Source organism: Lampetra planeri, chromosome 11, assembly GCF_965212315.1.
Source record: "Lampetra planeri chromosome 11, kcLamPlan1.2.h2, whole genome shotgun sequence".
In the NCBI taxonomy this organism is placed as follows: Eukaryota; Metazoa; Chordata; class Hyperoartia; order Petromyzontiformes; family Petromyzontidae; genus Lampetra; species Lampetra planeri.
In genome coordinates this window covers 14097804-14115798 of record NC_136117.1, presented here as the reverse complement: position 1 = coordinate 14115798, position 17995 = coordinate 14097804, and the positions used below count along the sequence as shown (strand labels likewise).

Below are 17995 nucleotides of genomic sequence, written 5' to 3'. Positions count from 1 at the left end.
AGGGGAGGGGGTGGGCAGTGCGTGGGGTGGGGGCTGTGCGTGGGGTGGGGGCAGTGCGGGGGGGGGGGCAGTGTGTGGGCAGGGGGAGGGGTGCGTAGAGGGAGGGGGCAGAACATGCGATGATTTCACTTTGGTGCAAAGGGCACGGGGTCCCGACTCTTGGCGCCCGCCCCTCGTCTGTCGGCCGGCGACCCCCCCCACTTCCACCATACAAACCGGGCACAGAACTCAACGTCGCTGCCAAAATAAAAAAAATTCGCAAATCTCTCACAGCCGCGAGGTTTTCTGACAACAACAAAAAAAACACTGTTATCGAAAAAACATGTCCGAGACTTTCCCGTACGTCACTGCCCAGTGAAGCAGCAAATTCAATTGCATATTAGTTGCTGTTGTTGTTGTGTGCGTCCACAGCGGTGGTGGCGGCGGTGGCGGTGACGCCGTCGGTCGCTAAAACCGCTTTGCGTGCCGCCTGCGTGTCGCTTGCCGGTGGTTGGACGCGGCGACGGCAATGGAAGGGGCCTGTGGTTTTTGCGTAAAAAATATTTGGGGTCCAGACAGCGTGGAAGTGTAGTTTGATATCCATGCCAAGTATGAGCTCACAATGTAATTTCCTCCCTTTAATGATACGTATTTTTGAACCATATATACCGCAAGCGTTTTTAATGTTCTTTTATAGGATGAATGTGCACCACTGTGTCTGTCTACTGTATGTCCCGACAGCGGTTGTCGCACTATCTGAGTAAGAAAATTGGCTGTGTTATGTTCCACTGCTGTTTAGGTTTGTTTTTATAATTCTGGCCTTGGTTCCAGTGATGGTCCAAGTCCCAAGAAAACAAAGCAGGAACACAGGGCAAAAAACAGCTCAAAAGTTCCCGGATTCATGTGGGGGGGGGGGGGGGAATTCCCTGAACCAAATATCTCAGCTTGAATAAAAATCCGAATCACGCATCTATATTTTGTCATCTTCTCTCACGTCTCATCTACATCTCTTCTCGAATCTCACCCCAGCTGTGTCTTGCCGACGTGTCTCATCTATCTACGTCACTGTCTCGTCTCTCTGTCCCTCTGCTCTCATCTCACTCCAACTCTATCCCTTGTCCACAGCGATCTCGCCGCGCTACATCTCAATGCCTTGTCCGTCATCTGTCCCGTCATCTCACTCGGGAGTTCATTCCACGAAAGAGTGGAGCCTCAAACATCAATGCTGCTCAGGGCCCACCCCGATGGGGTAGCGCCAGCTCTGGCTGGCTCGACGTTAAATCGGAGGCTTTTGTATGCATGCATGCATGGATGCATCGTGAACCTCTTTTGCACCGTACGTAGCCAACCATGCTGTCTGGACGTACAGTAGACACGACCGTGATTTTTTATTCTGAATTCGTCTCGTCCCCCGAGCCGCCGATCGCACACAGCCCCGCACCGTGCGGCCCAGCGCCGCCAGGGAGAGCTACAAAAATGACGTTCAAAGCGTTTCTACTGAGAGTGCCTCCTGTTCCCCTGGCACTGCCAACAACAAAGGCAGCCATCCTCCTGAGACACCAGGAAAATGTTGCAAACTCAAAACAGATAGTTAAATGACGCAACCGTATTTTGGCACGCCATGATGAAGAGGCGCAGCATATTGACACGTTCCTGAAAACCCGTGAGAGGCTCGTGGGGGCAACTCAACGCGGATTGCACTTTTCATAACCAGGTCATGGCGCCAAGAGATGGACATACACAGCACCTTACATGATAGCAACAACAGCAGCTGCCACTTGCGGCTTGTTCGCAGGCACATACGGGTTCTTACACATACTTGCAGATACTTGCTTGTACTTGCGGGCACTTCGGTGCTTGCAGGTCCTTGTGAGCGCTTAGTGGTATTTGCAGGTATGTAGGGTACTTGCTGATACGTCGGGGTACTTGCAGGCCCTTGCGGGTGTTTGGTGTTACTTGGCAGGTACTTGTGAACAATTTGAGGTGCTAAGCAGTTACTCGTGGTACTTGTGGTTCTGGGACTTGAGGGTTACTTGCAGATACTTGCAGGCATCACGGGAAGTGGGTTAAAAAACGACCGAAAGATTTGCACGGTCGTAAGCAAGCAAGCGAACTTAATATAAAGGATTTAAAAAAGAAAAATCAGAGCAATGTGATAGAATACACTATTAGACATTATTGTAAAAAAATGAAAGTCCATCCCATGTGTTAGTGAATTTTAAAATATTTTAAGCAGGAAATGGCAGGAAATTTGTTTCAAATTTAGATTTTTTTCTGGGGGGGGGCCCTAGACCCCCTAGAAGATTTGGTCCCCCCCAATGTTGACTCCATGGCTACGGCCTTGCTTGCAGGTACCTCTGGCACTTTGGTGGGGGGGGGGTGGGGGGAGGCAGGTAATAGCTGGAAGCACCTGCGTGTGACCACAGTTGAACACCGGCTGTGGGCACCGTGTCCCCCTGGCAGGCACGCACGTGATGGAGGGCTCGGGCCGCATGGTGGTGGCCGCCGTGGGCATGAACTCTCAAACGGGCATCATCCTCACGCTCATGGGGGCGAGCGCCATGGAGGAGGAGGCGACGCCCAAGAAGGACAAGAAAGGTGAGGCCCACGTGTGTCCGTACGAGTGCGCGGGCGTGCGACATCACGCCCTCAAAGCACACCTAGCCTGGCACGAGCGCTGTGGTGACATCGCACTCGCTTAGGTGTGTGCGCGACGACCCTCCTCGGCACTCGCTTAGCAGCACTTGCCCCAGTGACCCGTTTGGGCTATACGGAGATCTTTGTCTCTGTGTGTGTGCGTTGAGCGTACGAGCATTTAGGGATCCTTGTTCGATTCCCACTCATGGTAGACCTCAGTGGAGAATGTATTATTGTATCGACCCTGGAGGGATGATGGTCTGAGTCAACCCTCAATCAGAATTTGAAATCGCAACTTTCTGATTGCAAGCCTTTTTCTCTGCAGGCAGAAAGTAGGTGGTGGGGGGTGGGGGGGGGGTTTCAAGGGGGGCGAAGTCACCTAAATTCCTGCTAAGGGGACACCACCTAACGCTGGGAGGGATTAGGGAGAGCTCCAAAACACAGGTTGGAACCCAGCGCCGTGCAACGAGTCCCAATCAGTACACAGCTCCTTGAAGTCCCGTGCATTGAAAGCGTTTGACGCATGCACGGCCCGCCGCCCGCCGCTCTCACCCTGCGCCATGTGTGTGTGTGTGGTCGCTCAGCCCCCAAGGCGACCAATAAGAGTGGAGGTCGCCCCGACAGCAAGGGGCATTCGGCCCACGCAGGTAACCCACACGCGCTCGCTTGCCGACGGCGGTTTTGACCGCTGCCCACTCATCCCCGATATCTGATGCAGGCGCCACTGCGGTGCGGATAATCCTTTAAACTTCACATTGGTTCTCCGTGAGCGGCTCCGCATCGTCGGCGGAGATTGTCCAGAGAGTAATCGCCCGCATCGCTCCGCGGGCTGCACCGCGGAATAAGCGATTGTGCAGCTCTCCGATGGGATTTGTGGGTTGTGCCGAGCATTGTTGCTTGCTGCTGATTATAGAGCGATGCTGTTATACATTTTTTCTGGCACAGTGTCAACACTCGTGCCCCGCAACAAGAGGGGCCTTGGTGCGATTCCCCACTCGGGCACCTGCATTTCTGTGTGGGGTTTGTATGTTCTCCCCCTGTTCTGCATGGGTTTGCTCTGGGTTCTCTGGTTTCTTCTCATATAAATTGATACAATGTCACTTGTATTGGACTCAACATCTAATGGTTGAAAAATCACCTGAAAATTACTCAATAGGCATTACACATAGCAACACCGTTCCCCTGCGGCGATAACTTGGCAGGACCCTCTTGAAAAAGAGTCTTGTGACACATTTTGAGGCCGTCCTGGGTAAACGAGTGTAATCATCTCGAGATAAATGGCAATGCCATAATTAACGCGAGATGATCAAGGGAGAAAGTGAGCCCGCTCCATTCGGTTCCCGCGGGAGCTCCCACCACGTAACGTCGGACATCGTGCCGAGCAATCCAAAGACGTGTGGGAGGGCCTCGAACAGCACGACCGCGATATACTTCTCCGGTAATTGTACAATCCGGAGAGCCTTGATGTGGACACAAGTGAGGCGGTTGAGAAAATGAACACTCGTGACGAAACCTCCAGGCTGATGAGGACGAACGTCTCTCAACTGCCAACTCTAGTCGACACGTCTCGTTCATTAACAGTACCGGCCGTTGCGCCCCAAACTTGCCGCCATCATCTCACGTCTGGTTCGTCGCGTGAGGAGGGACGCAGGCTCCGGTTTATGCGGAACGGCCTCGGCCCGCCTCAGTTCTTCCGCCCAAAATTCTCCGCCCAAGGGCAGATCCGTGGCTCGAGTTCCCTCTAGCCGGTCCGTCCTCATGTCTCCTCTTCACCCCACGATCCCAGCGCTCCGTACTGGGGGGTGCTGGCACCGTGGTTGTATGTATGTACGTTGCACTTCTTGCGCACCGTACATTGCCAGCCAAACGTGCTCGTCGGAGGTGCGGGAGAAGGACGACACACGAAACACACAAAAGGCAGTTGTCAAGAAATGAGTTTTCAATCTTGATTTGAAAGTGCACAGCTCTGGTTGAGGTGACTTCCCCTGGTGCGGTGAGGAATAATGTTTAACGCTGCCATTGCTTCGCGCCGTTGTTTTACCAAAAACCGTTTCGTTGTTCCGTCTAAATCCCGACCGCCGTGATGAATGCCTTCTCAGCATCTTTATCAGAATGTTTATTTAGACTGCAGCAGGAATCCGATGAGCTATGAAGCTCTTTTTCACAGATCAGCAATTTACAACAGCAGACAATACAGAAACATGATAGCAGTACACAATGTGAGAAAACGGTAAGCGAGTCACTCAATAAGTAAATAATAGAAACATGAATTATATAGGTCCGATTCATCATGATTGGGCAAGGCGTCAAAAACAATAACAAAAGAGTCCCCAGACCACACAAAGAAAACACAGCAGGAGCCCCTCAATAAAACCGCACATTAAAATGTCACTATCGACACGCAGCAGGTAATGATCAAAGTCGCAAATCACATTTGCCAATGTGACTGTCTAATTGCTTCGGTGCGCGCCATCGCCCTCACGTAGCCGTGGCGTCGCACGCTCCGAACTCAGCGTCCAACGCTTGTTTGTCAAAATGTCTTCGAGCAACCGCTTGAAATCTTGGACAGAATTACTCAACTCTAAACCAAACTAAATGATGTTTTTATTTATTTTAGCAGGTAAGGCCCACCGAACAATGTAACTCTCTTTCTTTCAGGAGCGACCTGGTCACAAATGAGAGCGCAACGAAGTTGGCTTTTTATAGCAGCCAAATACTCTGAATGCGTGACGTTGATTCTGAATTTGGAGAGAAAAATCGATGGGCCTGGAGAAAAATCCACGCAACCACGGGGAGAACATGCAAACTCCAAATATACAGCGGGCGTCAGGGTCGGGTTCGAACCCACGACCTCCTGTATACCAGGCGAGGTAGTTAACATCTCGCTACCACAGGCCTGTAATGTCTCTGCGGGGTGGAGGTTGTTGTTTGTCTGTTGGCGGACGTGTCGGAGCTGCGGATGGTGATGCCGTGGCGTTGTGTGCTCAGGCAAGAAGCCAGCTGGAGAGACGGGCGACGTGGAGCAAGGTACGGCCGGCAGGGACGCCTCACGCTTCACGAGAAGTCCACAGCGCACGGCGACCTTGAGGGGCCCCGTGCACTATGGCCACGCAGACTTCACAGATTCATCCCATTTTATCACTACCATTCTATCACTCACTGCCATCCTATCACTTACTATAACATTCTATCACTTGTCCTTCCCATGCAGCTCCGATTAGCACGGTTGGCTACGTACGGTGCGAAAGAAGTTCTACATACACTTAGTACCATTTTTTGGCGTAAACTCATTGTATCACTTGTAAATTAGGATACACTCACCGACAGAAAAAAATGCGTGCGAGATGGAAACAGAGAAGAGTAGCAACAGTCATGGAAATGCACGCAAAAGGTGATTTTAGATAGCAAGAAGGTGAGATTGTGATCGTTTGATTGGTCCTCGTTCCGTGCCTTGCGTGCATCACGTGATATCACCACACTTGTTTGCTTGAGACCACTGACTCAAGAGATTCAACATTGCCGCCGTTTGCTTCCATCGAGCAAACTCCAGACTTTCTCGAAACATAAAAAAAAATGTACGTGTAAAAAAAAAATGTCTGAATGCACGATCAATTTAACGTCAGATTTGGCATAAAGTGAATCGGTTATCTTAAATCAATGGGTGAAATGCATACGTGTATAGTATACTCTTTCGCGTTAGCTTTGGATTCAGAAAGTAAGAAGGTACGAAGTCTCGCACACACGAGAGGACGGGCGGGCGGGGGGGGGGTGTCATTCAGTCCGACCAGCTCGTTGGGTCGCGAGCAGCGGTTACACTCTAGAATCGCATCGCGGCGATCCGAGAAGAGAGTCCCAGGGAGAATGGGTGTCCACCTCCTGCCGTGTGGGCAGCCGTTTGAGACTCCCGCCACCGCTCCCCGCGTGTCAGGCGCGGTCGCCTCCCTCCTGGCCTCGCTCGTCAACTTTCCTGCGCGCGGATGCCGCCCGTCGCCTCTGCTTCTCGTCTCTGCGTTGATGTCCGTGGTTAATTAAATTGGGTTCAATTTTTGCCAGAAGCAAGGCAAATGTGGAACAGCAGCAGTAGCAGCAGCAGCAACATCAACCGCCGTTTGCCACTGAAGTGGTGGTGACGTCGCCACGGCGCTTGTGCCATGCTAGGTGCACAGTTGTGGAAGTACACACACAGGTACAAAGACAGCGACGAGGAACTCCCATATAGCCTTCAACACTGTTGGGGCAAGTGTTGTTAGCGAGTCGCACCTATGAAGGCCGACACGGCACACGAGGGGGTGGGTAACCAGCACCACGTCCGGCCGCCTTTGCCTCCCTAGTGGCGATATTTACACACTGCACTAGGTGCTCATTTGAGGCTGAGTCGACCTAGGGGAGTCCCAGTACCGGTCCAGACAATCGTCCCTGGTGTTGACAGTGAGCCACGTGTCCACGCGCTCACCCCCCCACGCAGCGCTCGGCAGAATGCAGGCTTCGACCCCGCTCCTCCCTTGGCACAACCCCTAAACGACCTCCACCCCTAATCCTCGCTTTTGACAGCAGCAGTCAATCTGCGGCAGCTAAGAGTCGCGGGGCAGCGCCCTCGACCCGCTCCATGCACCACGTGTCCTAACAGAGAGATCCTTGGTGGGTCAACCGATAATATAATCGAGCCAGTTAAACCACAATTCACTGCTGGTGCCGCTCCCCCCCCCACCACGTGTCATTCCACATTCTGAGCCGAACTCAGGGGGCAAGGTGAGAGACTTCAGCCAATTACGGCGTGGCCGACGGCTCAAACATTGTCACTGCCAAGACCGCATTCTCAATTTCAGCAGTCAGTCAAATGTTCGTCGTTGATAAACTCCTTGTCCACTGCTGCTGCTGCTGCTGCTCTTGCATTCTGGAACACTCCCCCCTCCTGGGACGCCTGTGCTGCCAGATTGAAGTCTCCGCTCAGAACCGTCCCCCCTCTGCGCCCTGCCTGTGACTCTCTCTGAGCGATGTGTAAATGCCTTCTATCGATGTCTCCATATCCCCATGATGCAGCTTCAGAGGTCAGGTTCAGCCAAGTTCGTTTTGTGCTCAGCGACCCATACATTATGTCCTGCACCTCCGATTAGCACGGTTGGCTACGTACGGTGCGAGATAAGTTAAACGTACGTGCACACGTACTTTTCCACACCCGGCACACTACGTCCAGTATACGACTCTCTGCTGTTCACTTGCCTGGTCCGACCAGCGACCCAGAAAAAGTTAGGCGAATAAATGAAGCTCCTGTTGCACGTGCCACCGTCTTGAGATGAAATTCGCTTTTTGACGCCGTTTAATCCAAACCTGTATCATGCAATCGTCGCTCCGTGCAGAATATTAACATCATCATTATTATTATTCTTTCTAAACATAATTTCGGCAGCGCACTTAACATTTTCCTATTCGCATTGTCACCCCAAGTGCCATTGCAGCGAAGTGTTGATGCCATGGGGGTACTAACGTGTCGTAGGGCGCGCAATTCACCCATAGTTCCCAATGTGCGCCGTGTATGGAAATCAGTAAATAAAGAGAGCCTGCAGGGTGAACTAGCGGGAAGTAAAGGCCACTTTACAGAGGTGAGGTGTTAAGACAAGACTCAAATATAGCGAACGATTCCGAGTGTCTCATATGCATGCAGCGGTGCTGCTGAACCCTGAGCGGGATCGTGGCTATGAAAAAACAACGAGCAGGAACCCCACTGCCGTGCCAAACGTCGTTTGTTAAGCTTCGGAGAAATAGCAACAACGAAATGCGTCGCTACCTTGGGTCAGACCGGAGTGAGTTTGCAGTGAAGGCTGCGCATGTGTTCCACGTTATGTACTTCACAGTGCTGCTAAAGGACACCCGAGTCTGAATGCGGATTTCCGCTACCATCACGAGGCCGCTCGCGTTATTGGGGCGCGTGCTTTGCGTTGTTCCCACGTGGATATTTTTTTTCTTGTACAGACTGAACAAAAATAAAGAGGCACCATGGGAAAGTTGGCAATCTGAGACCACAACACACTTATTCATAATCATCTGCACAGGAATCCGAAAAGGAACAATATTTTTTATAAAACAACGGTTATTTTAGCAGTATTTTGCTGATTAACATTCTAAAGTTAACTTTACAACTTTGTTGCGTCTTAAACTAAACGACGCGACCGTTTTATGTTTAACAGCTTAAAAATGCTCCATTTTTTACACGCTCCTAAATCTTCATTCCCCCCTCTCCCTCTCCACGTGCTTCCTCTCTCCCCCCTCTCTCCTCTTCTCTCCACGTTGTCGTGTCTCCGGGCCCCAAGGGAAACCAGCCACCAATGACGTGGATATGGAGCTGGAACCCCTGAGGGACGTTGAGGCCGCCGTGGAGGATGGCAGCGGTGGTGCACGCAAGAAGAAGTCTTTCACCCCCAAAAAGGAGAAATCTGTGCTGCAGGGAAAACTCACGAAGCTGGCCGTGCAGATTGGCAAGGCCGGTGAGTGGCAATTCAGGGAAAGCTCACGAAGCTGGCCGTGCAGATTGGCAAAGCTGACGAGTGGCAATTCAGGGAAAGCTCACGAAACTGGCCGCGTAGATTGGCAAGGCCGATGAGTGGCAATTCAGGGAAAGCTCACGAAACTGGCCGTGCAGATTGGCAAAGCTGATGAGTGGCAATTCAGGGAAAGCTCATGAAACTGGCCGCGCAGATTGGCAAGGCTGACGAGTGGCAATTCAGGGAAAGCTCACGAAACTGGCCGTGCAGATTGGCAAAGCCGGTGAGTGCCGCGTGCCACCAAGGCTGCCACTCAGTGCCGCTTCCGCGCATTCTGCCAAGCTGGAAATGAAGCAGGTGGAACGTTGTGCTGCATCATACGCAAGGGAGCGTGAGAGAAAATGTTAACAGGGGTGAGGACCTCGGATGGTGCTGCGTCTTCGGAATGCAGAAGCTCAGTCTTTATGGCGTGTCACGTCGTATTTGTTTACTTACTCTTGCCCTCTTGGTGATTTATATTTTTCTGGTGGGACGCGATGGCGAGCGTGCTGTGTGAGCCATATTCCAGGGTCTATCAATAGACAGACGCGGCCCCTTGCACATTCAACGTGGCAAGAGTTCATTCTCATAGCGCACTGCTTTTTAAAACCGATAATCTGAGTTCATTTCCCAGCCACTGCAAACGTCAGTGTCGAGTGCCGGTCCTCTGAGCCTCTCCTTCACCAACCTGCTCTACTACCCCTCCACGACCAACATGGCGTGGGCAGGCCTTCATCCAGCAGTGGATACAAAAAGCGCTGTCTGTAACGAAAGCCATTATCACTTAATCTGGCGACAACCAGGCTAGATGGGGCTCAACGCATTGCTCTCTGGGAGTTTTTTGCGTGGCATGTGCCTCTTAAAGGCGCACACCGTGTGTGTGTCGTTCTCGTGCGTGCGCTTCGTCAGGCCTGGTGGTGTCGACCATCACGGTCATCATCCTGGTGCTCTACTTCGTGATCGACACGTTCGTGGTGCAGGGCCGCCCGTGGCAGTCCGAGTGCTCGCACGTCTACGTGCAGTACTTCGTCAAGTTCTTCATCATCGGCGTCACCGTGCTCGTCGTAGCCGTGCCCGAGGGGCTGCCCCTGGCCGTCACCATCGCGCTGGCCTACTCCGTCAAGGTGCGATCGCGTGCCCCCCCCCCGCCCCCCGTGCCTTAACCGGTTCTGGCTCCTCTACGATTGGGGGGAGGGGGCGGCCAGTAGAGATGTCACGTGGGGAGGGTTAACGCTTTCAACCGTCAAGACTTGACCCCTCCCTCTACGCACGCGGACTTTTTACCTCCCCTCAACACCTGCGTACGTTCGCTTGACGCACCCCCCCCCCCCCCCTGAATTCTATAGAACGACCGATATGTAATCCACGCAGAAATGATCAAGGATTAATAATATGAACGTGTTTAAGCAAACAGATAGTTCACCGCCAGACTATCTAACTCATTTGAAGGCCAATGTAGACAAATTATTATCGAGGCTTCACCCCCCCCCCCCCGTGTCCTATGCGTACATTGTCAGCAGACCCCCCCATACGCAAGCGTACGCGTTTGGGTTGACCCCCCCCTCCCCCCTCCATGCGTACATACTAAATGGATGGCTCCTAACGAGTAAAAAACAATGAATGTGATGAGGTGGCCGGGTGGCGTTGGTCTGAAACTGCTTAGAGCCTGGGTTCGAATCCAGGCAGCCGCTGGTCATTAAGCCATCTTCTCAGGTGTAGTGAGTTTATGGTCTCAGCCCGGTTACCATTGACTGCATAAAAAAAAAACATTAAGTAACTATGTATTTCTGCTATTCATTTGGATAAATTCCGGTTCTTGAGACTTAGAAACGATCAGTTTTACTGTCATGCCATGAACATTACTCTCAGTGGCAAAAACGAGTGAGAGAGTGCCGCCCGCCATCGTGTGGGACGATAGGTGACTTGAAGCGATCTCTGAGGTGGTTTTGTCATATCCGCTTCTGCGGGCCGTTCTGGACTTCTCTACGAGATAATAAAACAAATGCAGAAATAATAAAAAGATTAAGATGTTCGTGTGAAATGTGTTTTCGGTCACAAGTTACTGTTGAATGTCCATCGGGCTTCGGAGGCTTGGCACAAGAATATGATTGGCTGGCTGATGAATATTTTAAAAGATTCTCATTTATTTCGCAGCTCGTGGATATTCTTAGTAACCGAACAGACATTATTACCTCATCAGAACATTTTGTGACCTGCGGTTATTACATTAAGAACACCAATGTTGCGAAACATTCGCGTTCGGAGCGAGTAATTGCACAGACGACCGCCACGTTCGTTACTTAATTCCTCTTCGCGAGAAAATATGAGAGGGAAAAGACGAGGCGGCGTTGTGTAATTGTCGCGTAATTTCTGAATTCCATGCAAACGTCCTCGCGCAGGAATGTAATTACCTGACGCGTGTTCTCAAGGAACACGTGGCGGGAAGAAGTTGAAATTGAGGCAATAAGCGCCGGGTCACGGAGTCAGCTACCCCCCTCTCCCCCTCATGCGGTGGGGGTCGGTAACCGAAATAACAAGAAGAGACTTTTGTTTTTAATTCGGGGGAAAAAAACAACTCCTCAGTATTCACCAATAGCCGCAATGCACCGTGTGGTGAATACGAGACGGCTGCCCTTGACAAATCACGTGACGAAGCGGCCCTTAAAGAGCTGCACGCAGCTTCGGAGCCGCAGGTCGCGACCTCTGTGCTCGCTTATTGGGGGCCCTCGGTCGAGATGAGTTATTTTTTTTTGGGGGGGGTCTAGGCTCCCCATCCACCCCACTTTAACCAATTTATAATATCCTAGCGAGATGACGGGAGAGGTCGACAGTTGGAACAGAAACATTGTGAAACGAGATATACATATACACGTGAGGTATAGATCTTGTGAGATTAGAGAATTGTCGACGAAAATAGATAATAACGCAGAGGGATGCAGACAAAATTAAGAGATGAGAAAGAGATAGCAATTGGCTTTTTCAGCTAATTATGTTTAATATGATTTTAATGCGATTTTATATTTCACGCAGCACTGTTTTGTTAATTAAACCCGAGGCCTCCTGAGCTCCTTGGGGGCTCGAAGCTTTGACTTTGCCTTCTGAGCCCGAGCGCTGACGATGCCGCCACGTCATCGATCGGCCTCCCGGAGGGGCCTAGGAGACCCCCCCCCCCCATCACTTCTAGATTTGAAGCTTTCGTGACTGCAAGGATTCTTACTCTTAGGTTTTTTCGGTACAGTCACGTAGGTAAAAATTAAAATGAATAAAAGTAATAATAGAAATAAAATAATAAAAAACACGACGTTTCGGAGGCAACACAAGTCTCCGTCATCAGGTGGGACCGTCACAGCTGAATTTTCTGTATCAAGTGAGGCAGGGATTCCAAGATACAAGTTCTTAAATACAAGTTAAGGGGGAGGAGGGGGGGGGGAGGGGGCTTATCTGAATGTGGTAGCCAATGAATGGAACCCCCCCATCACCCCCCCCCCTCTTGCCTTTCCTGGCTCCAGCACCTCGTGAAGTCTGACACACATCTCCCGTGTATCGAGCCACGGCCCCTTTGATTCTCGCTCTTCAGGGTAGTCCGCCGGGGTGTGTGCGGGTGGGCGCGGGAGGTCTCGACTCAATCTCGGCAGCTTCGGGGGTTGCGCGATCGCCGCGGCGTTTCTGAGTTTTGCGTGGATTCGTTTTTGAGTGGCGGCTCACGCGGACAGCGCCAAGCGTCCCCGTGTGGGCGCGGGGATAAGGAACCCCCCTTCCGTGGGGACGTCGTGGTCAAGCGAGGAACCCGCGGGAAAGCAGAGCGCGAAAAATTGCGCTGCTATCGTTACGATCGACGCGTGCCGGCAGAAAGCAGCGGGTCAACGAGAGCGAATTTAATTTTTTTCATAACTAGACATATTATTGTTTTCTGTGTGAATCGACTGCGTTGTTGTTATTATTGCAGCTGATGTGGCACCGTGGCGGTTGTTCATCGTCTGTGTCAACGTGGGGTTTGGCGACGAGCGTTGAAACAGAGATTTAATTTTGATGAGCTGAGCTCACGGCACACAAACAGAATCGCGTGCGTAAGATCCGATGTTTGTCAATTCGTGTTTAGCCCCCCCCCTTCACCAACCCGTACTGACCAGCGTGGTGAAGTATGGTCAAACAACCCCCATGACTAAAAATGGCTTGCGGGAGGCCTTCATCCAGCAGTGGATTTACAAAGGCTGTGATTAAAAAAATATATAATATGTCTTATGTGATGGGTCCCCATGGCCTCTGCAGCCGTTATAGGCTGTAGGGGCCACTTCATCATAATTTAAATAAATAAATGATATTTAATATCTAATTAGGACTCTTTGATTGAGATAATTTATTGAATCCATGTGTCCACACGTGTCCAATACATTGCAGGTCAACTGATCGGCTGTTTCTCAAAACGTCAATCGCCAACCGTCACGGCACCAATGTCAACCTTCAGTTCCTAGCTACAGTAATCTAAAAGCATGGATCTTGGCAAATCATGAAGTCGTCGTCGCTGGGGGTGGCAGGGTTGGGTTGGAGGCGGTGGGTCCCGAATCGCTGCACCTCCAGCGTTTCCAGCCTAAACGTTCATTTTCCGCGGCTCGCTACGGTGAACTCAAAAGCGTCACGTTCGTCTTGGTTGGGTTGACTCCGTGTCGGTAATTGCGTGCGTCGCGATGATGCGCGCCCGTGCTCAGAGGCAGCCAGGCTTTTTGTAATAAAGCGGCGTTTGAAGTGCCATTGTTTTGCCTGACATTTGCGGGTTGAATTGGGGACTCCAAGGGCTCTGCGGGTGAAACACTCCGGGATATAGGTCACGCCGGCGCTCTGATCGCCTGACCCGTGTGCACGCGCTGGCCCCACCGACGATTTGATGGCACCGTCTCCATCCTCGTGACATTCCAGTGGGGTGCGTGCCCACGTGCCAGCGCTTTGGAGGCGAGGGTTGGTGGAACTCGTCAGATATTTAGAAGCTAAGCGGGTGGGAGCCTGGATTGGTGACTGCCAAAATGTGGGTTTTGTCCTGCGACTTACTTTGCTTTCTTCCCCCCGCATCTCTGACGAGCACGGTTGGCTACGTACGGTGCAAAAGAAGTTCGACCTGCGTACATCATTCCCAATGCAGGAACATTTTGAAATCAGCCTTGAGACTCGGTGATGCTTTCTTGTATACTCTTAGTTCTTTCGGTAAAGTCACGTAGGTAAAAAATGAAATTAAAATTAATAAAAATAAAATAATAATAATTTCATTTTTTACCTACGTGACTTTGCCGAAAGAACTAAGAGTATGAATCCTTGCAGTCACGAAAGCTTCAAATCTAGAATGCTTTCTTGTATTAATGATTTATTATTTTGTTAATAATTAATGGGCGCCAGTCAGAGGCCATTCATAAATGCATTGCCATAATCTCTCACGTATCCTTTATTTCGTATCAATTATTTAAACCAGTAATAATACCAGTGCGGTATTTGTTTACTCAGGATGAACACGAAGAGTGCATATTGGTCTAACACTTTAAACTATTTGGCCTTATTTTACTGTTTGTTACATCAACCAATCTTGATTTTACATACCAATATCACCCTCATTAAAGTAGGCACCAGTGCACATTATAACCCGTGGTAAACTTGACTCCCATGGTAAACTGGATTCCCATGGTAAACTGGACTCCCATGGTAAACTTGACTCCCATGGTTAACTGGATTCCCATGGTGAACTTGACTTCCATGGTAAACTGGACTCCCGTGGCCAGGGATCAGCAACTAAAACAACAAGATTTTTTTTTTTTCGAATTCAGTAATAGACTCAATTTTTACATAGCCCCAATGCATGTAAATACGAGACTGTGCTGTGTGTTAGCCACTCTGCAGTCAGCTCAGTCAACCCACGGCACCCGGGGTCTGTCCCGTGACCGCTTGCCAGCGGGAGTTCAACACTTCACGTGGCCTTAACGTGCGCATAGCCTGATACAAGCGCCGTGGTGACATCACCGCTACTTAGTGGTGAATGGCAGTTGTTGTTGTTGTGGTCCTTAAGTATTGCCGTTCCCATGGAACGGAGTGTACTGAATGTGTCTGAGGATTGGAGGGAGATGTGGTTGTGCAGGTAGATATGGGGCCAAGCGATGCAGTGCTTTGTGGGATAGGAAAGCGACCTTGAATTGCATGCGGAAGTGGACCAGCAGCCGGTGCAAGCTGCGGAGGGAAGACGCATTTATATATGGAACCCTAACCCTGCTCACATATAGTACATACATACATATATACACACAGTACATCAGAAAAAAAACCACATTTTAAAGTACTGTAAAACTTCGATAAAAGTTTTTGTCTGAAAATATGACATTGTCAGAACACGTTCATCTCAGCTCAACGTTCCACGAACAACCGAGCTGAAATATACTGCCCAACAGCGACGGAAAGAAAGGTTGGGTTTTAAATGATCGCCTCCCTGGCTCGTCAGGGCAGAGAGGAGCTGTCGGCCGCGGAACGAACGCACGAGTGGGCGGGCGCGCGAGCGTGCCGAGCCGGCCGCGTTACCGTTATTATTGCCTCGCGCGTTCGGTTTGACTGCCATTGGCTTCTGCTCGGTTCGCTCGACCGCTGAGGTCGCTGTGAAATTTGTGAGGGAAGTGGCCCCCCCACTCCCCCCACCCTCGCTGTCTCGCAGACGGCCCTGGTGAAGGCAGATGGATTCACACAAACATCTCGCGCCGCCTCGTTCGCATCTGCTGACGGTTCTCGGCACCCGCTTATCGTGTTCTTGAGCCGCCCTTGCGAGATCGTCTTTATTACATTGATCGATGTTTAAGATGGACATCCCTTTGCCTATCCACTGCTGGATGAAGGGCTCTCCATTGCTGTTCAAACTCTGGCCGCGGCTCACGTAACTGGCGAGTGACGTCCGAGCCGCCCCGCACTGACCAGCGTGGTGAAGTATGATCAACCAAACTGCATAGTCAACATCGATTAGCGAACTGTGCTATTTCCTGTTGTGATTAATAGGATGAAGATTTTACATCTCCATCTGTCACGAGATGTAACAGCGAGTACTCAATGCCATAATCCCTCTTGATGTTAATATCAGGGGCATTGTTTTCTTTGTTTCATTGTTTTGCGTTCGCTGTTATCTCCCAGTTGCGCTGTCGGCATTATCACGCAATGAAGGAATTTGCATTGGGAACTCTGCGGCTTACGTTGTTGCACCACCCTGTGTCCCAGCACACGACACCGCATTCACGGCTTGTGAAGTCACCTCGCCAGGCCTCGTTATCCACACGAGGGGCACAGCACGTTTTTATTCGCTCCGCACAGAGCGCTCGTTGCGTTCGTCAGTCAAACCGATGTGCCAGCCTCAGCGCTGGGTGGAATACGCGAGCACGTTTACCGCGACGGAGGTTTCTCTTGCGCAGTCATTGGTGACCGAGCTCAGACCATCGATCTGCTCGCTGCCCATTCAGCGTCTCTGACCTCCGAGCCGAGTCTCTGACCTCCGCGCTGACTTTACGTTTCCCTACCCCGAAATCGGCATGCGCAGAAAATGATGAAGGACAACAATCTGGTGCGGCACCTGGATGCTTGCGAGACGATGGGCAACGCCACGGCCATTTGCTCCGACAAGACGGGCACCCTCACCACCAACCGCATGACGGTGGTGCAGGTGAGCCGCTCGCCACGAACGACCACAAACCTCCAACGACAACCGCTGCCCGCCAACCGCTAATGACTAATCTCCATCCACCGACCAAAACCACGAACTACAACCACGAGCATGATGTTAGTACTAGTGGTTGAAAACTAATTTCTTTAAAACTGCTTTTCTTGTGTTAGTTTGTTGCCCTTCCCCCGCACCTCCGATTAGCGCGGTTGACTATGTATGGTGGGAAAGAAGTTTAACATACAGACACATCTACGGTGCTTACCACAAACCACCAACCGTGAATCGCCACCCAATAGACCACGAGCACCACCCACTAGCTACCAACCACAATTCACCACAACCACAATCACCAACCGCTGACTACCAACCGCCAACCACTGACCGCAACCACCGAACCGCGTGGCCGTGGCGCAGGCGTACGTGGGCGGCGTGCACCATCGCCGCGTGCCGGGGCCCGACGTCATCCCCGAGCCTGTCATGGACCTCCTGGTCACCGGCATCTCCGTCAACTCGGCCTACACCACCAAGATCCTGGTGGGTGACCCCGTGCCACTTGGAGGAAGGGAGGACATGGGTGATGGTGGGGGGGTGTTCAGGCTCGAGTGAGGCCCGTTGTTAGATTTACTGATAATTTGAGACGTAAATCTTTTTCCTAATAATAACGACAGCAGGAATTTGCACAGTTTGCGAATTGATGTTGACCATGCGGGTTGTTTCATCATACTTCACTGCGCTGGTCAGTGGTTGACGAAGGGGGCGGTTTGGAGGGGGGGGGGTTAATGGGGTCAGGTTCGTGTGAGGCCCGAGCAGTAGTGCGTTGGCCTTTTGTTAAACAGGTTTGCGGTTCGAGCCGGTCGGCCGCCCTGGTTAATACTGAGAGTGAAATTAACCAAACCGTATGATGCAACGCCTGCTTTGCAGATAAAGTGACGTCATTCGACGCAGAGGAGGGGATTTGTGCCGGCGTCACGTTCCAAATTTGTACTTGTCAATCACTCGCGAATTACCTAATTGGGTAGAGCCACGTAGCAACATCGGCCTCCCCACCCCTCCTAACTGTGAAACAACTGCAGACTGTACCTCACCTAGGAGACAGCGTCCGCTTAACCCCAGTGCTGAGCCGATGCTCGATGTAAACGAACCGTGAAACGAACTCCCCGCCACCGCCACCGCTGCCGCCACTGCCACACAG

The 17995-nt window shown here is 51.3% G+C and overlaps 1 protein-coding gene across 2 annotated transcripts in view; it reads left to right on the top strand.

The window, feature by feature from the left end:
* LOC144721359 (plasma membrane calcium-transporting ATPase 2-like) overlaps nt 1-17995 on the top strand; it is a 70225-nt gene that overhangs the window by 26990 nt on the left and 25240 nt on the right. For both annotated transcript variants that reach the window (XM_078598922.1, XM_078598923.1), the window contains exons 7-13: nt 2443-2577; nt 3201-3263; nt 5605-5643; nt 8925-9098; nt 10044-10258; nt 16681-16803; nt 17218-17337. In XM_078598922.1, coding sequence (XP_078455048.1) covers nt 2443-2577; nt 3201-3263; nt 5605-5643; nt 8925-9098; nt 10044-10258; nt 16681-16803; nt 17218-17337 — 869 coding nt within the window. The remainder of the gene's footprint in view (nt 1-2442; nt 2578-3200; nt 3264-5604; nt 5644-8924; nt 9099-10043; nt 10259-16680; nt 16804-17217; nt 17338-17995) is intronic.